The sequence below is a fragment of the Tachysurus fulvidraco genome, chromosome 7, assembly GCF_022655615.1.
Source record: "Tachysurus fulvidraco isolate hzauxx_2018 chromosome 7, HZAU_PFXX_2.0, whole genome shotgun sequence".
Classification (NCBI taxonomy): Eukaryota; Metazoa; Chordata; class Actinopteri; order Siluriformes; family Bagridae; genus Tachysurus; species Tachysurus fulvidraco.
In genome coordinates this window covers 767766-792862 of record NC_062524.1, presented here as the reverse complement: position 1 = coordinate 792862, position 25097 = coordinate 767766, and the positions used below count along the sequence as shown (strand labels likewise).

At 35.8% G+C, this 25097-nt stretch overlaps 2 protein-coding genes across 3 annotated transcripts in view; one reads left to right on the top strand and one right to left on the bottom strand.

Annotated features, from left to right (window-relative positions):
- LOC113639996 (alpha-tectorin-like) overlaps positions 1-15628 on the bottom strand; it is a 52656-nt gene extending 37028 nt beyond the window's left edge. The window contains exons 1-17 of the mRNA XM_047815674.1: positions 15589-15628; positions 15139-15165; positions 10304-10333; positions 9733-9762; positions 8077-8103; positions 7544-7573; positions 7358-7387; positions 5951-5980; positions 5675-5704; positions 4776-4805; positions 4510-4539; positions 3711-3737; positions 2922-2948; positions 2649-2678; positions 1875-1901; positions 976-1002; positions 703-732 (exon numbers count right to left, since the gene is read on the bottom strand). Of these exons, the coding sequence (XP_047671630.1) occupies positions 703-732; positions 976-1002; positions 1875-1901; positions 2649-2678; positions 2922-2948; positions 3711-3737; positions 4510-4539; positions 4776-4805; positions 5675-5704; positions 5951-5980; positions 7358-7387; positions 7544-7573; positions 8077-8103; positions 9733-9762; positions 10304-10333; positions 15139-15165; positions 15589-15628 (502 nt within the window). The remainder of the gene's footprint in view (positions 1-702; positions 733-975; positions 1003-1874; positions 1902-2648; positions 2679-2921; positions 2949-3710; positions 3738-4509; positions 4540-4775; positions 4806-5674; positions 5705-5950; positions 5981-7357; positions 7388-7543; positions 7574-8076; positions 8104-9732; positions 9763-10303; positions 10334-15138; positions 15166-15588) is intronic.
- LOC113653753 (interferon-induced very large GTPase 1-like) overlaps positions 1-25097 on the top strand; it is an 859689-nt gene that overhangs the window by 91279 nt on the left and 743313 nt on the right. The gene's annotated exons all lie outside the window — the stretch shown is intronic.

The following is a 25097-nucleotide window of genomic DNA, read 5'->3' as shown; positions in this document are numbered from 1 at the left end:
AGTTTCCTCTACCAATCAATTTAGATGCGTAATATTAAGTAGGAATCTTTCATTGAATCTTAAGGTGAATTTAAGTTTCTGTGACGATTTCCCAGTTAGGGTGTGATTAATTTTTGAGTCTAAGCTTGCCATTTCCTTTCCTTCCTTTCTCTAGTTTCTTCTTTTCAGTTTCTTCCTCCCTTCCCCCAATTTTAATTTCTTTTGTTTTATTTTATTTTCATCTTCGTTTTCCCTATTTCTTTTGTTTGTTTGTGTAGTTAGTTTTATGTTGTGTTTGTCTCATTCATTAAATGTCATAATTTTGAGCCACAGGTGATTTGTCTCTGAGTATCGCTCACAAATTAAGGTACCTGCAATATCTGGTCTGAACTACATGCTCTATTGAGTTAATTTAATTTAAATTACTGTATACAGTAAAAGGAAAGCGAATCTTTCTTGGCCGGGAAGATACCGCCTTCATAGAATTAATAAAGGTACGAACAGACCAAAATAAGGACGAACAGACCAAATAAGCGTAACCTTAATTCCAGTACCGTTCATTTCAACTTAGGTTAAAATATTTGGAAGTCACTATAACACGTTATAGTTGCTTATAAATATTTACCTTGCTTCGTGAGCCAAAATCGCTACACAGGTGAATGCTTATATTGTGTTTATATTGTCATATGTTAAGATACACAGTTGGAATTGAAATGTATTTACCTGTTGTTGAGATAGTAGGTACATTCACTGCTGCAAAAGAACCCCACAAAATTGAAATTAATTATATGTAATGGGACTTCATACAGTTTACAAAAACAACGAGGATTAATAAGGCTAACTATTTTATTGTCACTGAATGAGGTTTATAGTAACAAATAGTGCCTTTGAAGTTTTATTTTTATTTTATTTTCATTATATTTTATTTGTGAGTTTATATTTATTACAATGAGAATTGTAATGTCATGCAGATAAAATTGATTTGGATTTATTTACCTGTTGATTGGGTCGTACTTGGGTACACTGTCAGAAACAAACCAGATAAAGTTTAAATTAATTATAACATTTACTTCTGTGCCAAAATGATATTTTAACATTTAATGTCAATCAGTTAATAAACTGAATCACTTTATGGTTCAACAGACACAACCAAACAAACAAACAAACAAACAAACAAATAAATAAAGTATATTTTTAATGTTGAACATATAAAATCTAAACTGAATTGTACTTATGCATTGTTTCCCCTGTTGTTTGTTTCACTGAATAAGGTTTACGACACTTCTACAACATCAACACTTGCACCCACACCCACTCATATCCTTATTAATTACATCCATATACCTCCTTTTTGGCCTTCCTCTTTGTCTCCTGCCTGGCAGCTTCATGTCACTCTCACTCTCCCTCCTCTGAATATATCCAAACCATCTTAACCTGTACTCCCTAACTTTGTCCCCCAAACGTCCAACATGAGCTGTCCCTCTGATGTGGATTAATAAGGCTAACTATTGTATTGTCACTGAATGAGGTTTATAGTAACAAATAGTGCCTTTGACGTTTTACAGTAATATAATGTACTCTATGGATATTTGTGTCTGCTGTGTTTATTATTATTTTTAGCTGTGTTTGTATTGTTATTTGAGATCGTATATATAACTGTAGGAATATTGCTGGTTAATGGAGCACTGAAGTATTATTATAATTGGTCCTATGTTGGTCCAAATTAAATCAATTTACAGTAATGTTCTCTCACTGTAATAATGGCTCTCTATAATATTCTCTCACTGTGCCAACATTAAACAAAAAATAATAATATAGGACTAATGTATGAGTTTATATTTATTACTATGAGAATTGTAATGTCATGCAGATAAAATGGATTTGGATTTATTTACCTGTTGATTGGGTTGTACTTGGGTACACTGCCAGAAACAAACCAGATAAAGTTTACATTAATTATAACATTTACTTCTGTGCCAAAATGATATTTTAACATTTAACATGTCAATCAATTAATAAACTGAATCACTTTATGGATCAACAGACACAAACAAACAAACAAACAAACAAATAAATAAAGTATATTTTTAATGTTGAACATATAAAATCTAAACTTAATTGTACTTATGCATTGTTTCCCCTGTTGTTTGTTTCACTGCATAAGGTTAACGACCATCATTAATGAATTTATGAGTTTATATTATTTATATATTATATATCGTCAATAGCTAAAATTTTAATTAAAATTTCTTTATCTGTTGATTGGCTACTATTGTGGGCAACTGAAAGGAACACAACACAAAAGGTTTACATTAATTATATATAATGGGACTTCATACAATCTAAAACAATATAATGTGGTGTTAGTGATATTGATTGTTAAGGGGGTGATCAGTCGTTTAGTTTTAGGTCATTTGTTCTTTTACTTAAGCATCCTTTAACTATTAACTATTCTACATAAGGTTTGGATTATTGTCTCAAATCTAACAGATTAGTTATAGGAACCTAAGGGTCTATACATATATATATATATATATATATATATATATATATATATATATATATATATATATATAAAATATGTCTCCAAGAAATAAACAGATGAATGTTTATATTGTGTTTATATTGTCATATGTTAAGATACACAGTTGGAATTGAAATGTATTTACCTGTTGTTGAGATAGTAGGTACATTCACTGCTGCAAAAGAACCCCACAAAATTGAAATTAATTATATTTAATGGGACTTCATACAGTCTACAATAACAACGTGGATTAATAAGGCTAACTATTTTATTGTCACTGAATGAGGTTTATAGTAACAAATAGTGCCTTTGAAGTTTTATTTTTATTTTATTTTCATTATATTTTATTTGTGAGTTTATATTTATTACAATGAGAATTGTAATGTCATGCAGATAAAATTGATTTGAATTTACTTACCTGTTGAGTGGGTTGTACTTGGGTACACTGTCAGAAACAAACCAGATAAAGTTTACATTAATTATAACATTTACTTCTGTGCCAAAATGATATTAACATTTAACATGTCAATCAATTAATAAACTGAATCACTTTATGGTTCAACAGACACAAATAAATAAACAAACAAACAAACAAACAAATAAAGTATATTTTTAATGTTGAACATATAAAATCTAAACTGAATTGTACTTATGCATTGTTTCCCCTGTTGTTTGTTTCACTGAATAAGGTTTACGACACTTCTACAACATCAACACTTGCACGCACACCCACTCCAAACCATCTTAATCTGTACTCCCTAACTTTGTCCCCCAAACGTCCAACATGAGCTGTCCCTCTGATGTGGATTAATAAGGCTAAATATTGTATTGTCACTGAATGAGGTTTATAGTAACAAATAGTGCCTTTGACATTTTACAGTAATATAATGTACTCTATGGATATTTGTGTCTGCTGTGTTTATTATTATTTTTAGCTGTGTTTGTATTGGTATTTGAGATCGCATATATAACTGTAGTTATATTGCTGGTTAATGGAGCACTGACGTATTATTATAATTGGTCTTATGTTGGTCCAAATTAAATCAATTTACAGTAATGTTCTCTCACTGTAATAATGGCTCTCTATAATATTCTCTCACTGTGCCAACATAAAACAAACAAAAATAATATAGGAATAATTTATGAGTTCATATTCATTACAAAGAGAATTGTAATATGCAGATAAAATGAATTTGGATTTATTTACCTGTTGATTGGGTTGTACTTGGGTACACTGCCAGAAACAAACCAGATAAAGTTTACATTAATTATAACATTTACTTCTATACCAAAATGATATTTTAACATTTAACATGTCAATCAATTAATAAACTGAATCACTTTATGGATCAACAGACACAAACAAATAAATGAAGTATATTTTTAATGTTGAACATATAAAATCTAAACTGAATTGTACTTATGCATTGTTTCCCCTGTTGTTTGTTTCACTGCATAAGGTTAACGACCATCATTAATGAATTTATGAGTTTATATTATTTATATATTATATATCATCAATAGCTAAAATTTGAATTAAAATTTCTTTATCTGTTGATTGGCTACTATTGTGGGCCACTGAAAGGAACACAACAGAAAAGGTTTACATTAATTATATATAATGGGACTTCATACAATCTAAAATAATATAATGTGGTGTTAGTGATATTGATTGTTAAGGGGGTGTTCAGTCGTTTAGTTTTAGGTCATTTGTTCTTTTACTTAAGCATCATTTAACTATTCAACATAAGGTTTGGATTATTGTCTCAAATCTAACAGATTAGTTATAGGAGCTTAAGGGTCTATATATATATATATATATATATATATATATATATATATATATATATATATATATATATATATATATATATATATATATATATATATATATATATATATATATATATATAAACTTAGGCTCCAAGAAATAAACAGATGAATGTTTATATTGTGTTTATATTGTCATATGTTAAGATACACAGTTGGAATTGAAATGTATTTACCTGTTGTTGAGATAGTAGGTACATTCACTGCTGCAAAAGAACCCCACAAAATTGAAATTAATTATATGTAATGGGACTTCATACAGTTTACAAAAACAACGAGGATTAATAAGGCTAACTATTTTATTGTCACTGAATGAGGTTTATAGTAACAAACAAGCCTTTGAAGTTTTATTTTATTTTCATTATATTTTATTTGTGAGTTTATATTTATTACAATGAGAATTGTAATGTCATGCAGATAAAATTGATTTGAATTTACTTACCTGTTGAGTGGGTTGTACTTGGGTACACTACTAGAAACAAACCAGATAAAGTTTACATTAATTATAACATTTACTTCTGTGCCAAAATGATATTAACATTTAACATGTCAATCAATTAATAAACTGAATCACTTTATGGATCAACATACACAAATAAACAAACAAACAAACAAACAAATAAATAAAATATATTTTTAATGTTGAACATATAAAATCTAAACTGAATTGTACTTATGAATTGTTTCCCCTGATGTTTGTTTCACTGAATAAGGTTTACGACACTTCTGCATCATCAACACTTGCACCCACACCCACTCATATCCTTATTAATTACATCCATATACCTCCTTTTTGGCCTTCCTCTTTGTCTCCTGCCTGGCAGCTTCATGTCACTCTCACTCTCCCTCCTCTAAATATATCCAAACCATCTTAATCTGTACTCCCTAACTTTGTCCCCCAAACGTCCAACATGAGCTGTTTCTCTAACATGGATTAATAAGGCTAACTATTGTATTGTCACTGAATGAGGTTTATAGTAACAAATAGTGCCTTTGACGTTTTACAGTAATATAATGTACTCTATGGATATTTGTGTCTGCTGTGTTTATTATTATTTTTAGCTGTGTTTGTATTGGTATTTGAGATCGTATATATATAAAACTGTAGGAATATTGCTGGTTAATGGAGCACTGAAGTATTATTATAATTGGTCTTATGTTGGTCCAAATTAAATCAATTTACAGCAATGTTCTCTCACTGTATTAATGGCTCTATATAATATTCTCTCACTGTGCCAACTTTAAACAAACAAAAATAATATAGGACTAATTTATGAGTTTATATTTATTACAATGAGAATTGTAATGTTATGCAGATAAAATTGATTTGGATTTATTTACCTGTTGATTGGGTCGTACTTGGGTACACTACTAGAAACAAACCAGATAAAGTTTACATTAATTATAACATTTACTTTTGTGCCAAAGTTTTATTAATAAAATTGAATTGAATTAAACGTTTTACAGTAATATAATGTACTCTATGGATATTTGTATTACTGTGTTTATCATTATTTTAAGCTGTGTTTGTAATTTGAGTTCGAGATCGTATTCGAGATCGTATGTATAACTGTAGGAATATTGCTGGTTAATGGAGCACTGAAGTATTATTATTACCTGTTGATTGGGCCGTATTTAGGTCCACTGCTAGAAACAAACCAAATAAAGTTTACATTAATTATAACATTTTCTTTTATGCCAAAGTTTTATTTTAACTTTTAACATGTCAATCATTTAATAAACTGAATCACTTTATAGGTCAACAGACACAAATACGCATATGTTTTGCACACACACACACACACACACACACACACACACACACACACACACACACACACACACACACACATACCCCCTACTCAAAAACATGGCATAATTTCATGTGAATAAAACTTCTTTTACACTCCTTTTTTTTTTAGTATACTTAATTTATGAACGATATACCTTATGAAATTATGCCATGTTTTTGATTAAAATTAGCAGAAATGATTAAATATTATTTTGGATAACCACTGACTGATAAATGTCAGATATTACTCAGCATATCCCCAGGACAAAGCTGACTGATGCAACTAAATGTATAAATAAGAGAGAGAAAACAAATAAGTGTGTGTGTGTGTGTGTGTGTGTGTGTGTGTGTGTGTGTGTGTGTGTGTGTACACGTGTCTGTGTGTGTGTGTGTGTGGCATCATTTTGGTAGATCATATTTTGTCCTCTGCTAGGCAAAGGCATATCAAATGTGTGAAATATTTACAAATGTTTGGCTTTTTTTTCTGGAGGCCTAATGAAATGCAATGCCCAATTTATGTGTGTGTGTGTGTGTGTGTGTGTGTGTGTGTGTGTGTGTATGTGTGTGTGTGTGCGCATGTGTGTGCGTGTGTGTGTGTGAGTGTGTGTTTTGGGTGCGTGTGTTAGTGGACATTTTATGCCTGCATTTTTGTGTCTATATGTATGTTCATTGCGCTGAAAAGGGAAAAAGTGTGACCTATTTCCACACTAAATGTGGCCAGGTCCAACTGACCTTGGAGAAACCAAAACAGAAATTCAAGCAACACAGTTCAAGGAAAATAAACAAAATTAATTTTACTTGCAAAGTTCACAATTTGGAACAATCCTGATAAATTTCAGGCAAATATGTTTTAGGAAACCCAAGTTATTACACATTAAACTTTCATTAAACCTTCCAGCGGGGTCAGATAGACCCAAGGAAAATACGAGGGTTAACATATAAAATCTAAACTGTATTTTACTTATACATTGTTTCCCCTGTTGTTTGTAACACTGCATAAGGTTTACAACCATCATTGGAATTAAACATTTTTTTATCTGTTGATTGGCTACTATTGTGGGCAACTGAAAGGAACACAACACAAAAGGTTTACATTAATTATATATAATGGGACTTCATACAATCTAAAATTAGTGATATTCATGGTCGAGGGGGTGTTCAGTCGTTTTGAGATTGTATATAAAACTGTAGGAATATTGCTGGTTAATGGAGCACTGAAGTATTATTATTACCTGTTGATTCGGCCGTATTTGAGTCCACTGCTAGAAACAAACCAGATAAAGTTTACATTACTCTATAATATTCTCTCACTGTGCCAAAATTAAACAAACAAAAAAAACATAGGAATTTATGAGTTTATATTTATTACAATGAGAATTGTAATGTCATGCAGATAAAATTGATTTGAATTTACTTACGTATTGATTGGTCCGTATTTAGTTCAACTACTAGAAACAAACCAGATAAAGTTTGCATTAATTATAACCTTTACTTTTGTGCCAAAGTTTTATTTTAACTTTTGTCAATCAATTAATAAACTGAATCACTTTATAGGTCAACAGACACAAATAAATAAATAAATAAATAAATAAATAAATATTATAAAAATAAAGTATATTTTTAATGCTTAACATATAAAATGGAACACAACACACTGTTCCATACAATACAATCTAAAATATATAATGTGGTGGTAGTGATATTCATGGTCGAGGGGGTGTTCAGTCGTTTAGTTTTAGGTCATTTGTGATTATTATCTCAAATCTTATAGATTAGTTTTTGGAGCCCAAGGATTCATATATATATATATATATATATATATATATATATATATATATATATATATATATATATATATATATATATATAAACTTAGGCTCCAAGAAATAAATTTATAAATGTTTATATTGTCATATGTTAAGAGACACAGTTGAAGTTTAAATGTATTTACCTGTTGTTTGGATAGTAGTTACACGATCTGCTAAAAAAAAAAAAAATACACAAGGTTGAAATTAATTATATGTAATGGGACTTCATACAGTTTAAAATAACAACTTGTATTAATGAGGCTAACTATTGTATTTTCACTGAATGAGGTTATATGAGTTTATAAGTAACAAATAGTGCCTTTGAATATTCTACTGGTATCACTGGTACAGTATTGAAATGGTTCCAATCCTTTTTGTCAAACAGAAGATTTACAGTCAATTTAGGTGTCTATTCTTCCTCGGTGGCTCACGTGACCTGTGGTGTACCCCAAGGATCGATCTTAGCACCGGTATTGTTTTCGCTGTATATGTTACCTCTGGGATCAATTATGCACAAATTTGGGGTGTCCTATCACTGCTATGCGGATGACACACAACTTTATATACCTATTAAACGCAAAGATAACTCGGCATACAAGAGATTGGAGGCTTGCCTGCAAAAACTCAAATTGTGGATTACAAATAATTTCGTGATACTTAACGATGACAAAACCCAAATCATTCAATTTGGGCCAAAATAGCACCCAGATGAAGTTTCTATTAAACTTGGTACTATTACTCCTTATCTTACTTCTGATGTTAAAAATCTAGGATCTCACCTAGATAATGGCCTTAAATTAGACAAACAAATCAACAATATAGTTAGTACCAGCCTCTTTCACATTCACAGGTTAGCTAAAGTCAAATCTTTCTTAAGCAGGAAAAGTTTTAAAACAGTGATTTGAATTTTGTATCCTATTAATCTTTATATTATTCTTTATATCAACCTGTTGTTTTATGTTTATGTGTAAAGCTGCTTTGAGACAATGTCAATCGTAAAAAAAAATGCTATACAAATAAACTTGAATTGAATTGTATTATCCACGCTTTTATCTCAACTCGACTTGACTACTGTAATTCTTTGTACTCTGGGTTACCTCTCTTTTCCATCTCTCATCTTCAACTGGTCCAAAATGCTTCAGTCTGTCTACTCACAGGTAGCCACAAACGAGACCATATTACGCCAATCTTCTTTGCAGTGGCTGCCTATCCAATACTGTATTGAATACAAGATTCTGCTATTCATCTACAAAGCTCTCAATAATCTAGCTACAAAATATTTATCTGATTTGATCGTTATGTACAATCCTTCAAGATCACTTAGATCCCAAAATGGTCATCTTTTACTGGTACCACGATCCCGTCTACAACGCAGGGGAGACTGAGCTTTCGCAGTTGCGGGTTCTAAGCTGTGGAATAGCTTGCCACCACCAGTCCGAACTGCTTCTACTTTAGCCGAATTTAAATCCATGTTAAAAACACACCTCATTTCCTGTGTTTTTAATTGTTGGTAACGTGTTCTTTTATATTTATGTTATTTTTTTTTCCTTTTCTTTTATCTCTATGTACAGCACTTTGGCCAGCTCAGGCTGATTTTAAATATGCTTTATAAATAAAACTGAATTTAATTGAATTAAACATTTTACAGTAATATAATGCACTCTATGGATATTTGTGTCTACTGTGTTTATTATTATTTTTAGCTGTGTTTGTAATTTGAGATCGAGATCGTATTCGAGATCCTATATATAACTGTAGGAATATTGCTGGTTAATGGAGCACTGAAGTATTATTATTACCTGTTGATTGGGCCGTATTTAGGTCCACTGCTAGAAACAAACCAGATAAAGTTTACATTAATTATAACCTTTACTTTTGTGCCAAAGTTTTATTTTAAAATTTAACATGTCAGTCAATTAATAAACTGAATCACTTTATGGATCAACAATAAATTAATGAACGAATAAATAAATAAATAAGCAAATAAATAAATAAATAAGCAAATAAATAAATAAATAAATAAATAAATAAAGTAAGTAAGTATATTTTTTAATGCTTAACATATAAAATGGGACACAACACAATTTGTTTACATTAATTATATATAATGGGACTTCATACAATCTAAAATAATATAATGTGGTGTTAGTGATATTGATTGTTAAGGGGGTGTTCAGTCGTTTAGTTTTAGGTCATTTGTTCTTTTACTTAAGCATCATTTAACTATTCTACATAAGGTTTGGATTATTGTCTCAAATCTAACAGATTAGTTTTTGGAGCATAAGGGTTTATATATATCCAAGAAATAAACAGATAAATGTTTATACTGTCGTATGTTAGGAGACACAGTTGGAATTAAAATGTATTTACCTGTTGTTGGGATAGTAGTTACATGATCTGCTAAAAAAAAAAACACAAAGTTGAAATTAATTATATGTAATGGACTTCATACAGTTTAAAATAACTTCTTCTTCTTCTTCTTCTTCTTCTTCTTCTTCTTCTTCTTCTTCTTCTTCGTCGTCTTCTTCTTCTTCTTCTTTCTACTTTTCCCTGCAGGGGTCGCCACAGGGAATCATCTCTCCCCACCTATCCCTATCTTCTACATCTTTAACACTTGCACCCACAACCACTCATATCCTTATTAATTACACCCATATACCTCCTTTTTGGCCTTCCTCTTTGTCTCCTGCCTGGCAGCTTCATGTCACTCTCACTCTCCCTCCTCTGAATATATCCAAACCATCTTAATCTGTACTCCCTAACTTTGTCCCCCAAACGTCCAACATGAGCTGTCCCTCTGATGTGGATTAATAATGCTAAACATTGTATTGTCACTGAATGAGGTTTATAGTAACAAATAGTGCCTTTGACGTTTTACAGTAATATAATGTACTCTATGGATATTTGTGTCTGCTGTGTTTATTATTGTTTTCAGCTGTGTTTGTGGGTCAATGTGTCAATCAAGTAATAAATTTATCACTCAACAGATTAATGTCCCAAACACACAAACAAGCAAGCAAAAAAAAGTTTTTTATTTATTTGTTTGTTTGTTTGTTTGCTTGTTTACTGTGAAAAATGAAATATAGTTTAATTTCTTAGGATATAACATCTACACTGAATTTCATTTCTGTGTTATTTTCTAGTCTTTTGATTCACTGCATAAAGTTTACATTAATGACACATGACTGCATAAGTGTAACATCGCTGTATCTCTGTAATAATTCTTAATTCAAATACACTTTAACTGTAAAAGCTCCTCAATGTAGTATACTTTTACTGTAAGACTCCATTGTGTAATACTCAAACTCTAATATGTCAGTGTAACACTCTCTCACTGTAACACTCTCTCACTGTAACACTCCCACAGTGTAACACTCCCACACTGTAACACTCTCTCACTGTAACACTCTCTCACTGTAACACTCCCACAGTGTAACACTCCCACAGTGTAACACTCTCTCACTGTAACACTCCCACAGTGTAACACTCTCTCACTGTAACACTCTCTCACTGTAACACTCTCTCACTGTAACACTCCCACACTGTAACACTCCCACAGTGTAACACTCCCACAGTGTAACACTCTCTCACTGTAACACTCCCACACTGTAACGCTCTCTCACTGTAACACTCCCACAGTGTAACACTCTCTCACTGTAACACTCTCTCACTGTAACACTCTGTCACTGTAACACTCCCACAGTGTAAGACTCTCTCACTGTAACACTCTCTCACTGTAACACTCTCTCACTGTAACACTCTATCACTGTAACACTCTGTCACTGTAACACTCCCACAGTGTAACACTCTCTCACTGTAACACTCTGTCACTGTAACACTCCCACAGTGTAAGACTCTCTCACTGTAACACTCTCTCACTGTAACACTCTGTCACTGTAACACTCTGTCACTGTAACACTCTGTCACTGTAACACTCTCTCACTGTAACACTCCCACACTGTAACACTCCCACACTGTAACACTCTCTCACTGTAACACTCCCACAGTGTAAGACTCTCTCACTGTAACACTCTCTCACTGTAACACTCCCACAGTGTAACGCTCTCTCACTGTAACACTCCCACAGTGTAAGACTCTCTCACTGTAACACTCTCTCACTGTAACGCTCTCTCACTGTAACACTCCCACAGTGTAAGACTCTCTCACTGTAACACTCTCTCACTGTAACACTCCCACACTGTAACGCTCTCTCACTGTAACACTCCCACAGTGTAAGACTCTCTCACTGTAACACTCTCTCACTGTAACACTCCCACACTGTAACGCTCTCTCACTGTAACACTCCCACAGTGTAAGACTCTCTCACTGTAACACTCTCTCACTGTAACACTCTGTCACTGTAACACTCCCACAGTGTAAGACTCTCTCACTGTAACACTCTCTCACTGTAACACTCCCACACTGTAACGCTCTCTCACTGTAACACTCCCACAGTGTAAGACTCTCTCACTGTAACACTCTCTCACTGTAACACTCTGTCACTGTAACACTCTGTCACTGTAACACTCTCTCACTGTAACACTCCCACACTGTAACACTCCCACACTGTAACACTCTCTCACTGTAACACTCTCTCACTGTAACACTCCCACAGTGTAACACTCTCTCACTGTAACACTCTCTCACTGTAACACTCTGTCACTGTAACACTCTCTCACTGTAACACTCCCACACTGTAACACTCCCACACTGTAACACTCTCTCACTGTAACACTCTCTCACTGTAACACTCCCACAGTGTAACACTCTCTCACTGTAACACTCTCTCACTGTAACACTCCCACAGTGTAACACTCTGTCACTGTAACACTCTCTCACTGTAACACTCCCACACTGTAACACTCTCTCACTGTAACACTCCCACACTGTAACACTCCCACACTGTAACACTCCCACACTGTAACACTCCCACAGTGTAACACTCTCTCACTGTAACACTCCCACAGTGTAACACTCTGTCACTGTAACACTCTGTCACTGTAACACTCCCACACTGTAACACTCTCTCACTGTAACACTCTCTCACTGTAACACTCTCTCACTGTAACACTCCCACAGTGTAACACTCTGTCACTGTAACACTCTCTCACTGTAACACTCCCACAGTGTAACACACTCTCACTGTAACACTCCCACAGTGTAACACTCTGTCACTGTAACACTCCCACAGTGTAACACTCTCTCACTGTAACACTCTGTCACTGTAACACTCCCACAGTGTAAGACTCTCTCACTGTAACACTCTCTCACTGTAACACTCTCTCACTGTAACACTCTATCACTGTAACACTCTGTCACTGTAACACTCCCACAGTGTAACACTCTCTCACTGTAACACTCTGTCACTGTAACACTCTGTCACTGTAACACTCTCTCACTGTAACACTCCCACACTGTAACACTCCCACACTGTAACACTCTCTCACTGTAACACTCCCACAGTGTAAGACTCTCTCACTGTAACACTCTCTCACTGTAACACTCCCACACTGTAACGCTCTCTCACTGTAACACTCCCACAGTGTAACGCTCTCTCACTGTAACACTCCCACAGTGTAAGACTCTCTCACTGTAACACTCTCTCACTGTAACACTCCCACACTGTAACGCTCTCTCACTGTAACACTCCCACAGTGTAAGACTCTCTCACTGTAACACTCTCTCACTGTAACACTCCCACACTGTAACGCTCTCTCACTGTAACACTCCCACAGTGTAAGACTCTCTCACTGTAACACTCTCTCACTGTAACACTCTGTCACTGTAACACTCCCACAGTGTAAGACTCTCTCACTGTAACACTCTCTCACTGTAACACTCTCTCACTGTAACACTCTATCACTGTAACACTCTGTCACTGTAACACTCCCACAGTGTAACACTCTCTCACTGTAACACTCTGTCACTGTAACACTCTGTCACTGTAACACTCTCTCACTGTAACACTCCCACACTGTAACACTCCCACACTGTAACACTCTCTCACTGTAACACTCTCTCACTGTAACACTCCCACAGTGTAACACTCTCTCACTGTAACACTCTCTCACTGTAACACTCTGTCACTGTAACACTCTCTCACTGTAACACTCCCACAGTGTAACACTCTCTCACTGTAACACTCTCTCACTGTAACACTCCCACACTGTAACACTCCCACACTGTAACACTCCCACAGTGTAACACTCTCTCACTGTAACACTCCCACAGTGTAACACTCTGTCACTGTAACACTCCCACAATGTAACACTCTGTCACTGTAACACTCTGTCACTGTAACACTCCCACACTGTAACACTCTCTCACTGTAACACTCTCTCACTGTAACACTCTCTCACTGTAACACTCTCTCACTGTAACACTCCCACAGTGTAACACTCTGTCACTGTAACACTCTCTCACTGTAACACTCCCACAGTGTAACACACTCTCACTGTAACACTCCCACAGTGTAACACTCTGTCACTGTAACACTCCCACAGTGTAACACTCTCACTGTAAATCTCTCCCTGCAAAACTTTCTCACTGTAACACGCTCTCACTTTAACACTCCCAAACTAGAACACTTTCACACTGTATTATTATTATTATTATTATTATTATTATTATTATTATTATTATTATTATTATTATTTTTACTCTCTTTGTAATACTCCTTCACTGTATGTCTTTCTCTCAAGACTTAAGTCTTCATTGAAATACCCTTTTTCTCTAATACCCCACCAATGTAACACTCGTGCACTTACCTTACTGGACTCCACCTAATGTATTTTAGGTTTTAACACTAAAAGCTGATCCTAATGTTAGACCTAATTATGGCTATTCTTTGTAGTTTGAGGAGTTTTGAAAGCATTGGACAGCCAGGATGTGCTTTAATTATAAACATTTTTACTTTTGTTCCAAAGTTATATTTTAACATTCAACATTCAAATGTCAATCAGTTAATGAACGGAATCACTTTATAGATTATCAAACCCAAACAAATATATAAATATTATAAACATCAAAGTATATTTTCAATGATTATTGTATAAAATGTAAACTGAATTTTACTTATACATTGTTTCCCCTGTTGTTTGTTCCACTGCATAAGGTTTACGACCATCATTAATGAATTTATGAGTTTATATTCATTATATATTATATATTGTCAACAGTTAAAATAGGAATTAAAATGTTGTCACCTGTTGATTGGCTCCTACTTTGGCCCACTGCAAGGAACACAACACAAAATGTCTACATTAATTATATATAATGGGACTTGATACAATTTAAAATAACGTGATATTGATGGTTAAGGCGGTGTTCACTCGTTTAGTTTTAGGTCATTTGTGCTGTAATTTAAGCATCATGTAACTATTCAACATAAGGTTTAGATCACTGGCTTTGGCTCATTATGTTTTACTCTCCAAGTTTTCTTTCTAAATTCTCAAATTTATCAGATTTGTTCTTGGAGCCTAAAGGTTTAGATTTATACTGTGGCACAATATTTGATTTACACTAAAACAATCAACAAGAATTTTCTTCATATTCAAATAACTGGACAATTGACTTTTCATACACTTTTTAACTTTTGATAGTCAGGTGTGACTTGTTTTCTTAGGACAAATAATAATATGTAATCAGAATCTTACCGTGTAATATCAACACACACAGTGGAATTAGACACCTCATTGTGTATGTCTGTGGGAAAAACATCTCAGTTAATAAACTTACAAATTAAGTAAATACATTTTTTGTATTAATGCACATTTAAAAAACAAAAACATAATGTTATTAAAAATAATTAAACTATTAATTTCTCTTTTAATAAAAATTATTTTTATTTTTATTTTTTTATTTTTTTATCCTGTCACTTTACCTCCCTGCTGAAGAAGTCAGTGCTGAGCCTGACTCCTACTCTACTTCCCACTGCAGCGGCATCCTTGTCCTCCACATCATTTATATACTTTTGTAAGTAAAAGTGGGCGGACTTTGACTGATAAACTAAGGAATCCATAAACAATGGTCTAAACCAGTTTTTAGGTATGTTCACATATTTACTTCCTTGTATTGTTGCCAAATGTGTTTTTAAGCAAAATTCTTCAAAATTCATTTGAACAATTTACAGTGTGTGAGCTGCAGGATGGTTACTAATTTTTTCTCCGTCATTAGCATAAATTTTTCCTGTGGTGTTAGTTAGCTGTTAGATGTTAGTTAGCTCTCTGACAGAGAAGATTTCAGCTTTAAAGGTGTTCCAGACACTAGAATAGTGGTGTAATTTCTGTAGGGGAAAGTCTGGATGTCTTAGGCAGAGTTAATAACCCTCCAACTCTGGCATTAGAGCCCTCACAAATGGATAATGGGCAAATGGATAATGACTTGGTCGCAAAGCCAAAGCTAAGGCTTGAACATGGGCACACCACTCCTCTCTGCTACACATGCCTAACAAGTTTGCTCTCCTCATAAAAGCACCTGCTGGTTAATGATGACTCCATCTTAAGGCATGTGAAAGTAGCTAGGCCTTTAGAGGGCTATAGCGGCACTGGTTAGGTGTATTCCAGGAGCCAGGGTGCCGAACATGGCAGGTAATTTTAGGTTCTTATGGAAGCATACAGTAGGTACTAGAAGGTAGTTTTCCAAGTAGGAGCTAACAATACACTCTTTTGTCAGTCAGAGATTACTAAGAGTAATAATGTAGAGGTGATGTACGATGCTGTAGATGGCTCTGGCCTCATCCCAATGCACTGTGGCGATGCACAGCAGCTTATGGACGAGGGAGCAGACAAGCAGGCTAATCCAACCTTCTGCTAGCTGCATTGAGTCGTCACCCAGGGATCACTATATAGAGACTGTGTCTGTTTCCCGAGATAAAAAAAAAACTATAAACACTCAGAAAATTTGTTTTAGTAGCCTTATTAGCATAAAATTAGATCATAGTTAATAAACAAAGTTAATTAATATAGTTAATTTAATGAAGCTTGTCCGCCCAGATACAGTTATATACATTAGTTGCGCCTAACTGGCAGGGGAGGAGGTGTCCCAGTCATTCATGATGATAAGCTCGACGTCAAGATAAGATAAGATAAGATAAGATAAGATAAGATATACCTTTAATCGTCCCACAATGGGAAAATTTCTCAAGAATCTCAGAATTCCTGTTCTTCATACTAAAAAAAACATATGTAACCACAAAAAAATAAGACTACTGAGTCAGTTCCTCTAATTATTATTTACAGACCAACTGGACCATATTCTGTTTTCCTCTGTGAATTTGCAGGTTTCATTTCAAACCCTCGTCCCCCAGCTTAGGCAATGATATTTGCAATTTGCCACGTCACCGTGTTAAACATACATTTACATCCACTACTGCAGAGAGATTTACCAACAGTGTCCCAGAATTAGCATCCATGATTGGATGGCTATCTGACCCACAGAACTTGATCAGGTGACTGATTATTTAGTGTCAGTGTTTCGCTACACAGTAGATATTGTAGCTCCACTTAAAAGGAAAGTAATTAGAGAGAGAAAAACTCGCACCCTGGAGTAATGACAACACACAAAGTTTAAAACAATCAGCTGAGAAATAGGAATGTAAATGGCGTCAAACTAAATTATCAGTATTTCGATTAGCATTGAAGGATTCATAGCTACAAAACTAACACTTACAAGACACTTACTAACTTCCTCCTGTTTGACTCTGACACACAGAAGTTCTTGTACCAGGACCACAGACACACAGAAGATCTTGTACCAGGACCACAGACAGTCAGAAGTAAGCTTTCTGATTACAAAGTAACTCTGGATGGTCTTTCTATTACATCATGTGCAGCAGTAAAAGACCTCGGTGTGATTATTGATACCGGTCTCTCATTTGAAGCTCACATAAATAACCCTAACCCATTACATGATGCAGAAACACTAGTTCATACATTTACTGTCTGGATGTTCCAGTAGGAGCATAAACAAGCTCCAGTTAGTCCAGAGCACAGCAGCTAGAGTCCTAACTAGAACCAGAAGATATGAACATATCACTTCTATCCTATCCTCACTGCATTGGCTCCCAGTCATTGAATAATTGCCCTCGTCTTACAGGAGATGATTCAGAGGGTGTGTCAATGCACCTTTACCTGTATAGTTATTTAAATCTTTTATATATATTATCTTACTGTATGTAAGTCTTATTCTTTTATCTTTTTATATAGAATTATATTTATATATTCTTATTTTGGTGACTTGGAGCTGTGATAACAAACCTAATCCCCCCCTATGGGATTAATAAAGTATTACTGAATTTGATTAGATAAACTGTGTGGTATACGTATGTCTGAAACACACAGTTGTACAGAATGTCTCAGTGTAACATTTCAGTTTCCCTTTACTGGAACTAAGAGAACAAAAATGTTCCAGCATTACAATGTCTCTGTACACAAAGCAAGATGTGTAGAGATTACTGTACAACAATCATTCTACTGTTGCTCTTAAGACTTTAATTATCACCTGACTAAATTAATCTGATTCCATCAATCCTGCCCTGGAGTCACTGCACCATCAGGTTTGGTGACATGTTTAACATGCAATAGAGAGAAATGAAAGAGAGATTGAAAAGATAGACCAGAAAAGTCATTTTTACTTCCTGATATTTTAATCTAGATGTGTTAAGCACTTAGAACTTAATTGAACCTAATTTTATATGAGTATTACAACAGTCTTAAAATTTAAAAATTAAAATAAATATCACACAATATTTGGTTGCAGATCCTTTAATTGCATCAACACTGAACACAACATACACACACATCATCTGTATGGACTGTACAGACCCACACCAAACTCACACACACTGACACATCGAACTGTTGACATGCTGTTCTGCACACTTTTCTGCTGTTTTTTACAAACTGTCCAACATTTCAGTCGTTTTGCACAAACTGTATTGTACAATATCTCAGCCATTACACACACACTATACAATATCTCAGCCATTACACACACACTATACAATATCTCAGCCTTTACACACACACTATACAATATCTCAGCCATTACACACACTATACACTATACAATATCTCAGCCATTACACACACACTATACACTATACAATATCTCAGCCATTACACACACACTATACAATATCTCAGCCATTACACACACACTATACACTATACAATATCTCAGCCTTTACACACACACTATACAATATCTCAGCCATTACACACACTATACACTATACAATATCTCAGCCATTACACACACACTATACACTATACAATATCTCAGCCATTACACACACACTATACAATATCTCAGCCATTACACACACACTATACACTATACAATATCTCAGCCATTACACACACACTATACAATATCTCAGCCATTACACACACACTATACACTATACAATATCTCAGCCATTACACACATACTATACACTATACAATATCTCAGCCATTACACACACACTATACAATATCTCAGCCATTACACACACTATACACTATACAATATCTCAGCCATTACACACACACTATACACTATACAATATCTCAGCCATTACACACACACTATACAATATCTCAGCCATTACACACACACTATACACTATACAATATCTCAGCCATTACACACACACTATACAATATCTCAGCCATTACACACACACTATACACTATACAATATCTCAGCCATTACACACACACTATACAATATCTCAGCCATTACGCACACACTATACAATATTTCAGTCATTTGCTGTTTTTTGCACAACTCTATATATTATCCCAAAGACCTGCTGCTAAGAAACTGTGTTCATTCTAATGTTACTGCACGAGATATTGTGTGAACATTCAGTCTTCACACACAGTCTTCACACACAGTATACACACACAGTATACACACACAGTATACACACACAGTGTACACACACAGTATACACACACAGTGTACACACAGTATACACACACAGTATACACACACAGTGTACACACAGTGTACACACACAGTATACACACACAGTATACACACACAGTGTACACACAGTATACACACACAGTATACACACACAGTGTACACACAGTATACACACACAGTATACACACACAGTATACACACACAGTATTCACACACAGTATACACACACAGTATTCACACACAGTATTCACACACAGTATACACACACAGTATACACACATAGTATTCACACACAGTATACACAAACAGTATACACACAGTATACACACACAGTATACACATACAGTATTCACACACAGTATACACACACAATATACACACAGTATACACACACAGTATACACACACAGTATACACACACACACACAGTATACACAGTCAGTATACACACAGTATACACACACAGTATATACACAGTCAGTATACACACACAGTATACACACACAGTGTACACACAGTATACACACACAGTATACACACACAATACACACACAGTATACACACACAATACACACACAGTATACACACACAGTATACACACACACACACAGTATACACACACAGTATACACACACAGTATATACACAGTCAGTATACACACACAGTATACACACACAGTGTACACACAGTATACACACACAGTATACACACACAATACACACACAGTATTCACACACAGTATACACACACAGTATACACACACAGTATACACACACAGTATTCACACACAGTATACACACACAGTATACACACACAGTATACACAGTCAGTATACACACAGTATACACACACAGTATTCACACACAGTATACACACACAGTATACACACAGTATACACACAGTATTCACACACAGTATACACACACAGTATACACACAGTATACACACACAGTATACACACAGTATACACAGTCAGTATACACACAGTATACACACACAGTATACACACACAGTATTCACACACAGTATACACACAGTATACACACAGTATTCACACACAGTATACACACACAGTATACACACAGTATACACACACAGTATACACACAGTATACACACACAGTATACACAGTCAGTATACACACACAGTATATACACACAGTATACACACACAGTATACAAACAGTATACACACACAGTATATACAGTCAGTATACACACAGTATACACACACAGTATTCACACACAGTATATACACACAGTATACACACACAGTATACACACATTACATTTACATTTTACATTTACAGCATTTGGCAGACGCCCTTATCCAGAGCGACGTACATAAGTGCTTAAATCTCTAACACTGAATACATTAATGCTGGTTCACTAGGTTACATACTTAAGATACCATGAGTTTAAAACATTTGTTCAAAGTTACAATAAAAAAGTGTCAAAGGTTTTTTTTTTTTTTTTTTTTTTTTTTTTTTTTAATAAATGCAAAGGATAAGGAAAGAAGTGCTAGTTGAAGTGCTTCCTGAATAAGTAGGTCTTCAACCGCCGCTTGAAAATAGCCAGTGACTCAGCTGTCCGGACCTCTAGGGGAAGTTCATTCCACCACCTTGGTGCCAGTACAGAGAAGAGTCTTGTAGTATACTTGCCTCTTACCCTGAGAGATGGTGGAACCAGTCGAGCAGTGCTGGTAGATCGGAGGTTACGGGGTGCAGTGCGAGGAATGATGAGGGCTTTGAGGTAAGAGGGGGCTGGTCCATTTTTGGCTTTGTAGGCCAGCATCAGTGTTTTGAATCTGATGTGTGCAGCTACCGGAAGCCAGTGGAGGGATCGCAGCAGCGGGGTGGTATGCGAGAACTTTGGCAGGTTGAAAACAAGCCGGGCAGCTGCATTTTGGATCATTTGCAGAGGACGGATTGCGTTCATAGGTAGACCTGCCAGCAGTGCATTGCAGTAATCCAGTCTAGAAATGACAAGAGACTGAACAAGTACCTGGGCAGTCTGTGTGGACAAAAATGGCCGAATCCTTCTAATGTTGTAGAGAAGAAACCGACATGAGCGAGTCACATTTGCAACATGAGAGGAAAAGGACAGTTGATTGTCCATGGTTACCCCAAGGTTGCGAGCTGTGGCTGAAGGGGAGATCAGATCGTTGTGCAAGGATATAGCAAGATCGTGACCTGGGGATGAATCACCTGGGATGAACAGCAGTTCAGTTTTGCTAGGATTGAGCTTTAATTGATGAGCAGTCATCCATGATGAAATTTCTGCCAGACATGCTGAGATCCGGTCAGAAGCTGTGGCATCTGAGGGTGGGAAAGAGAAGATAAGTTGTGTATCATCAGCATAGCAGTGGTAAGAGAACCCATGTGATGAAATAACTTCACCAAGAGAGTGAGTATACAAGGAGAAAAGAAGAGGACCAAGTACTGAGCCCTGTGGGACGCCAGTGGAGAGTCTGCGTGGAGCAGATGTCACTCCCCTCCATGTTACTTGATATGAGCGTCCTTCCAGGTAGGAGGCAAACCATTCCCAAGCTGATCCGCAAATCCCAAGACTCTTGAGGGAGGATAAGAGAGTCTTGTGGTTGACCGTATCAAACGCTGCTGAAAGGTCAAGGAGGATAAGGACGGATGATAGTTTGGCTGATCTAGCAGTATGTAGCTTCTCAGAGACATCCAAAAGGGCTGTCTCTGTAGAGTGAGCTGCTTTAAAGCCAGACTGTTTGGGATCTTGGAGGTTGTTCTGTGAGAGATAGACAGACAGTTGATTATAGACAATGCGTTCAAGAATTTTTGAAAGAAATGAGAGAAGTGATACCGGTCTGTAGTTACTGATGTCTGATGGATCCAGAGCAGGTTTCTTTAGGATGGGAATAACCCTTGCTCTCTTGAAAGTAGTTGGTACCTGACCAGATGCTATGGATCTATTGACGATAGTGGAAATGAAGGGCAAGAGGTCTTGTGAGATGGTCTGGAGCATAGTGGTAGGGAGTGGATCCAATGGGCAGGTGGTAGGATTGCAGGACTGGATGAGTTGTAAAATCTCTTCTGCTGCCACAGTTGAAAAATGTGACAACGAGGGTGTAGGGGAATCCATACTCTGAGATGTAAGTGCAGTCGGGGCTGAAGTGAAGGTCCGGCAGATTTCCTCAATCTTCTCCTGGTAGAAAGAAGCAAAGTCTTCTGCAGTCAGGGAGGATGAAGGTGGTGGGGCCGGGGGGTTGAGCAGAGAAGAGATGATGTTGTGGAATTTCCGAGGGTCATGTGAGGAAGCTTCAAGCTTTTCCTTGTAGAAGGAGGTCTTGGCAGAAGTCACATCTGAGGAGAACTTGACAAGAAGTGTTCTGTAAAAATCAAGATCTGCATCAAGTTGTGATTTCTTCCACTTTCTCTCTGATGATCTTAGCTCTCTTCGATTGTTGCGCAGCACATCTGAAAGCCAAGGAGCAGAAGAAGAAGTTTTCTTGGGTTTAGCGAACATAGGGCAGAGGGAGTCCATAGTTGAGGAAAAAGATGAGAGGAAAGTATCTGTGGCTGAGTCTAAGGGTAGTGAGGAAAAAGACCTAGCATCAGGAAGGGAAGAAAGAGTGCCAGAAGCTACAGATGAAGGTGAGACAGAGTGAAGGTTGCGGCGAGTAAGAGCAAGGGGGTGAGAGGTAGTTTTAGGTAAGATAGGTAGAGTGATGGTGAAGGATACCAGGTGATGATCAGAGACGTGGAGTGGGGTGTATACACACAGTATACACACAGTATACACAGTCAGTATACACACAGTATACACACACAGTATATACACACAGTATACACACACAGTATACACACAGTATACACACAGTATACACAGTCAGTATACACACAGTATACACACACAGTATATACACACAGTATACACACACAGTATACACACAGTATACACACACAGTGTACACACAGTATACACACACAGTATACACACACAATACACACACAGTATACACACACAATACACACACAGTATACACACACAGTATACACACACACACACAGTATACACACACAGTATACACACAGTATATACACAGTCAGTATACACACACAGTATACACACAGTATACACACAGTATTCACACACAGTATTCACACACAGTATACACACACAGTATACACACAGTATACACACACAGTATACACACACAGTATACACACACAGTATACACACAGTATACACACACAGTATACACACTCAGTATTCACACACAGTATACACACACAGTATACACACAGTATACACACAGTATTCACACACAGTATATACACACAGTATACACACACAGTATACACACACACAGTATACACACAGTATACACACACAGTATACACACACAGTATACACACACAGTATACACACACACAGTATACACACAGTATACACACACAGTATACACACACACAGTATACACACAGTATACACACACAGTATACACACAGTATACACACGCAATATACACACAGTCAGTATACACACACAGTATACACACACAGTGTACACACAGTATACACACACAGTATACACACACAATACACACACAGTATTCACACACAGTATACACACACAGTATACACACACAGTATTCACACACAGTATACACACACAGTATACACAGTCAGTATACACACAGTATACACACACAGTATACACACAGTATACACACGCAATATACACACAGTCAGTATACACACACAGTATACACACACAGTGTACACACAGTATACACACACAGTATACACACACAATACACACACAGTATACACACACAGTATACACACACAATACACACACAGTATTCACACACAGTATACACACACAGTATACACACACAGTATTCACACACAGTATACACACACAGTATACACACAGTATACACACGCAATATACACACAGTCAGTATACACACACAGTATACACAGTCAGTATACACACAGTATACACAGTCAGTATACACACAGTATACACACGCAATATACACACAGTCAGTATACACACACAGTATACACAGTCAGTATACACACAGTATACACAGTCAGTATACACACAGTATACACACGCAATATACACACAGTCAGTATACACACACAGTATACACACACAGTACACTGGTCGTCGGCGCTGTTTCTGTTTCGTATTTTTTGCACTTTTTGTATTGTCTTGTAACTTTTTGTCTGCACTGTCTTTTGTCCTGCACTGTCTTTTGTCCTG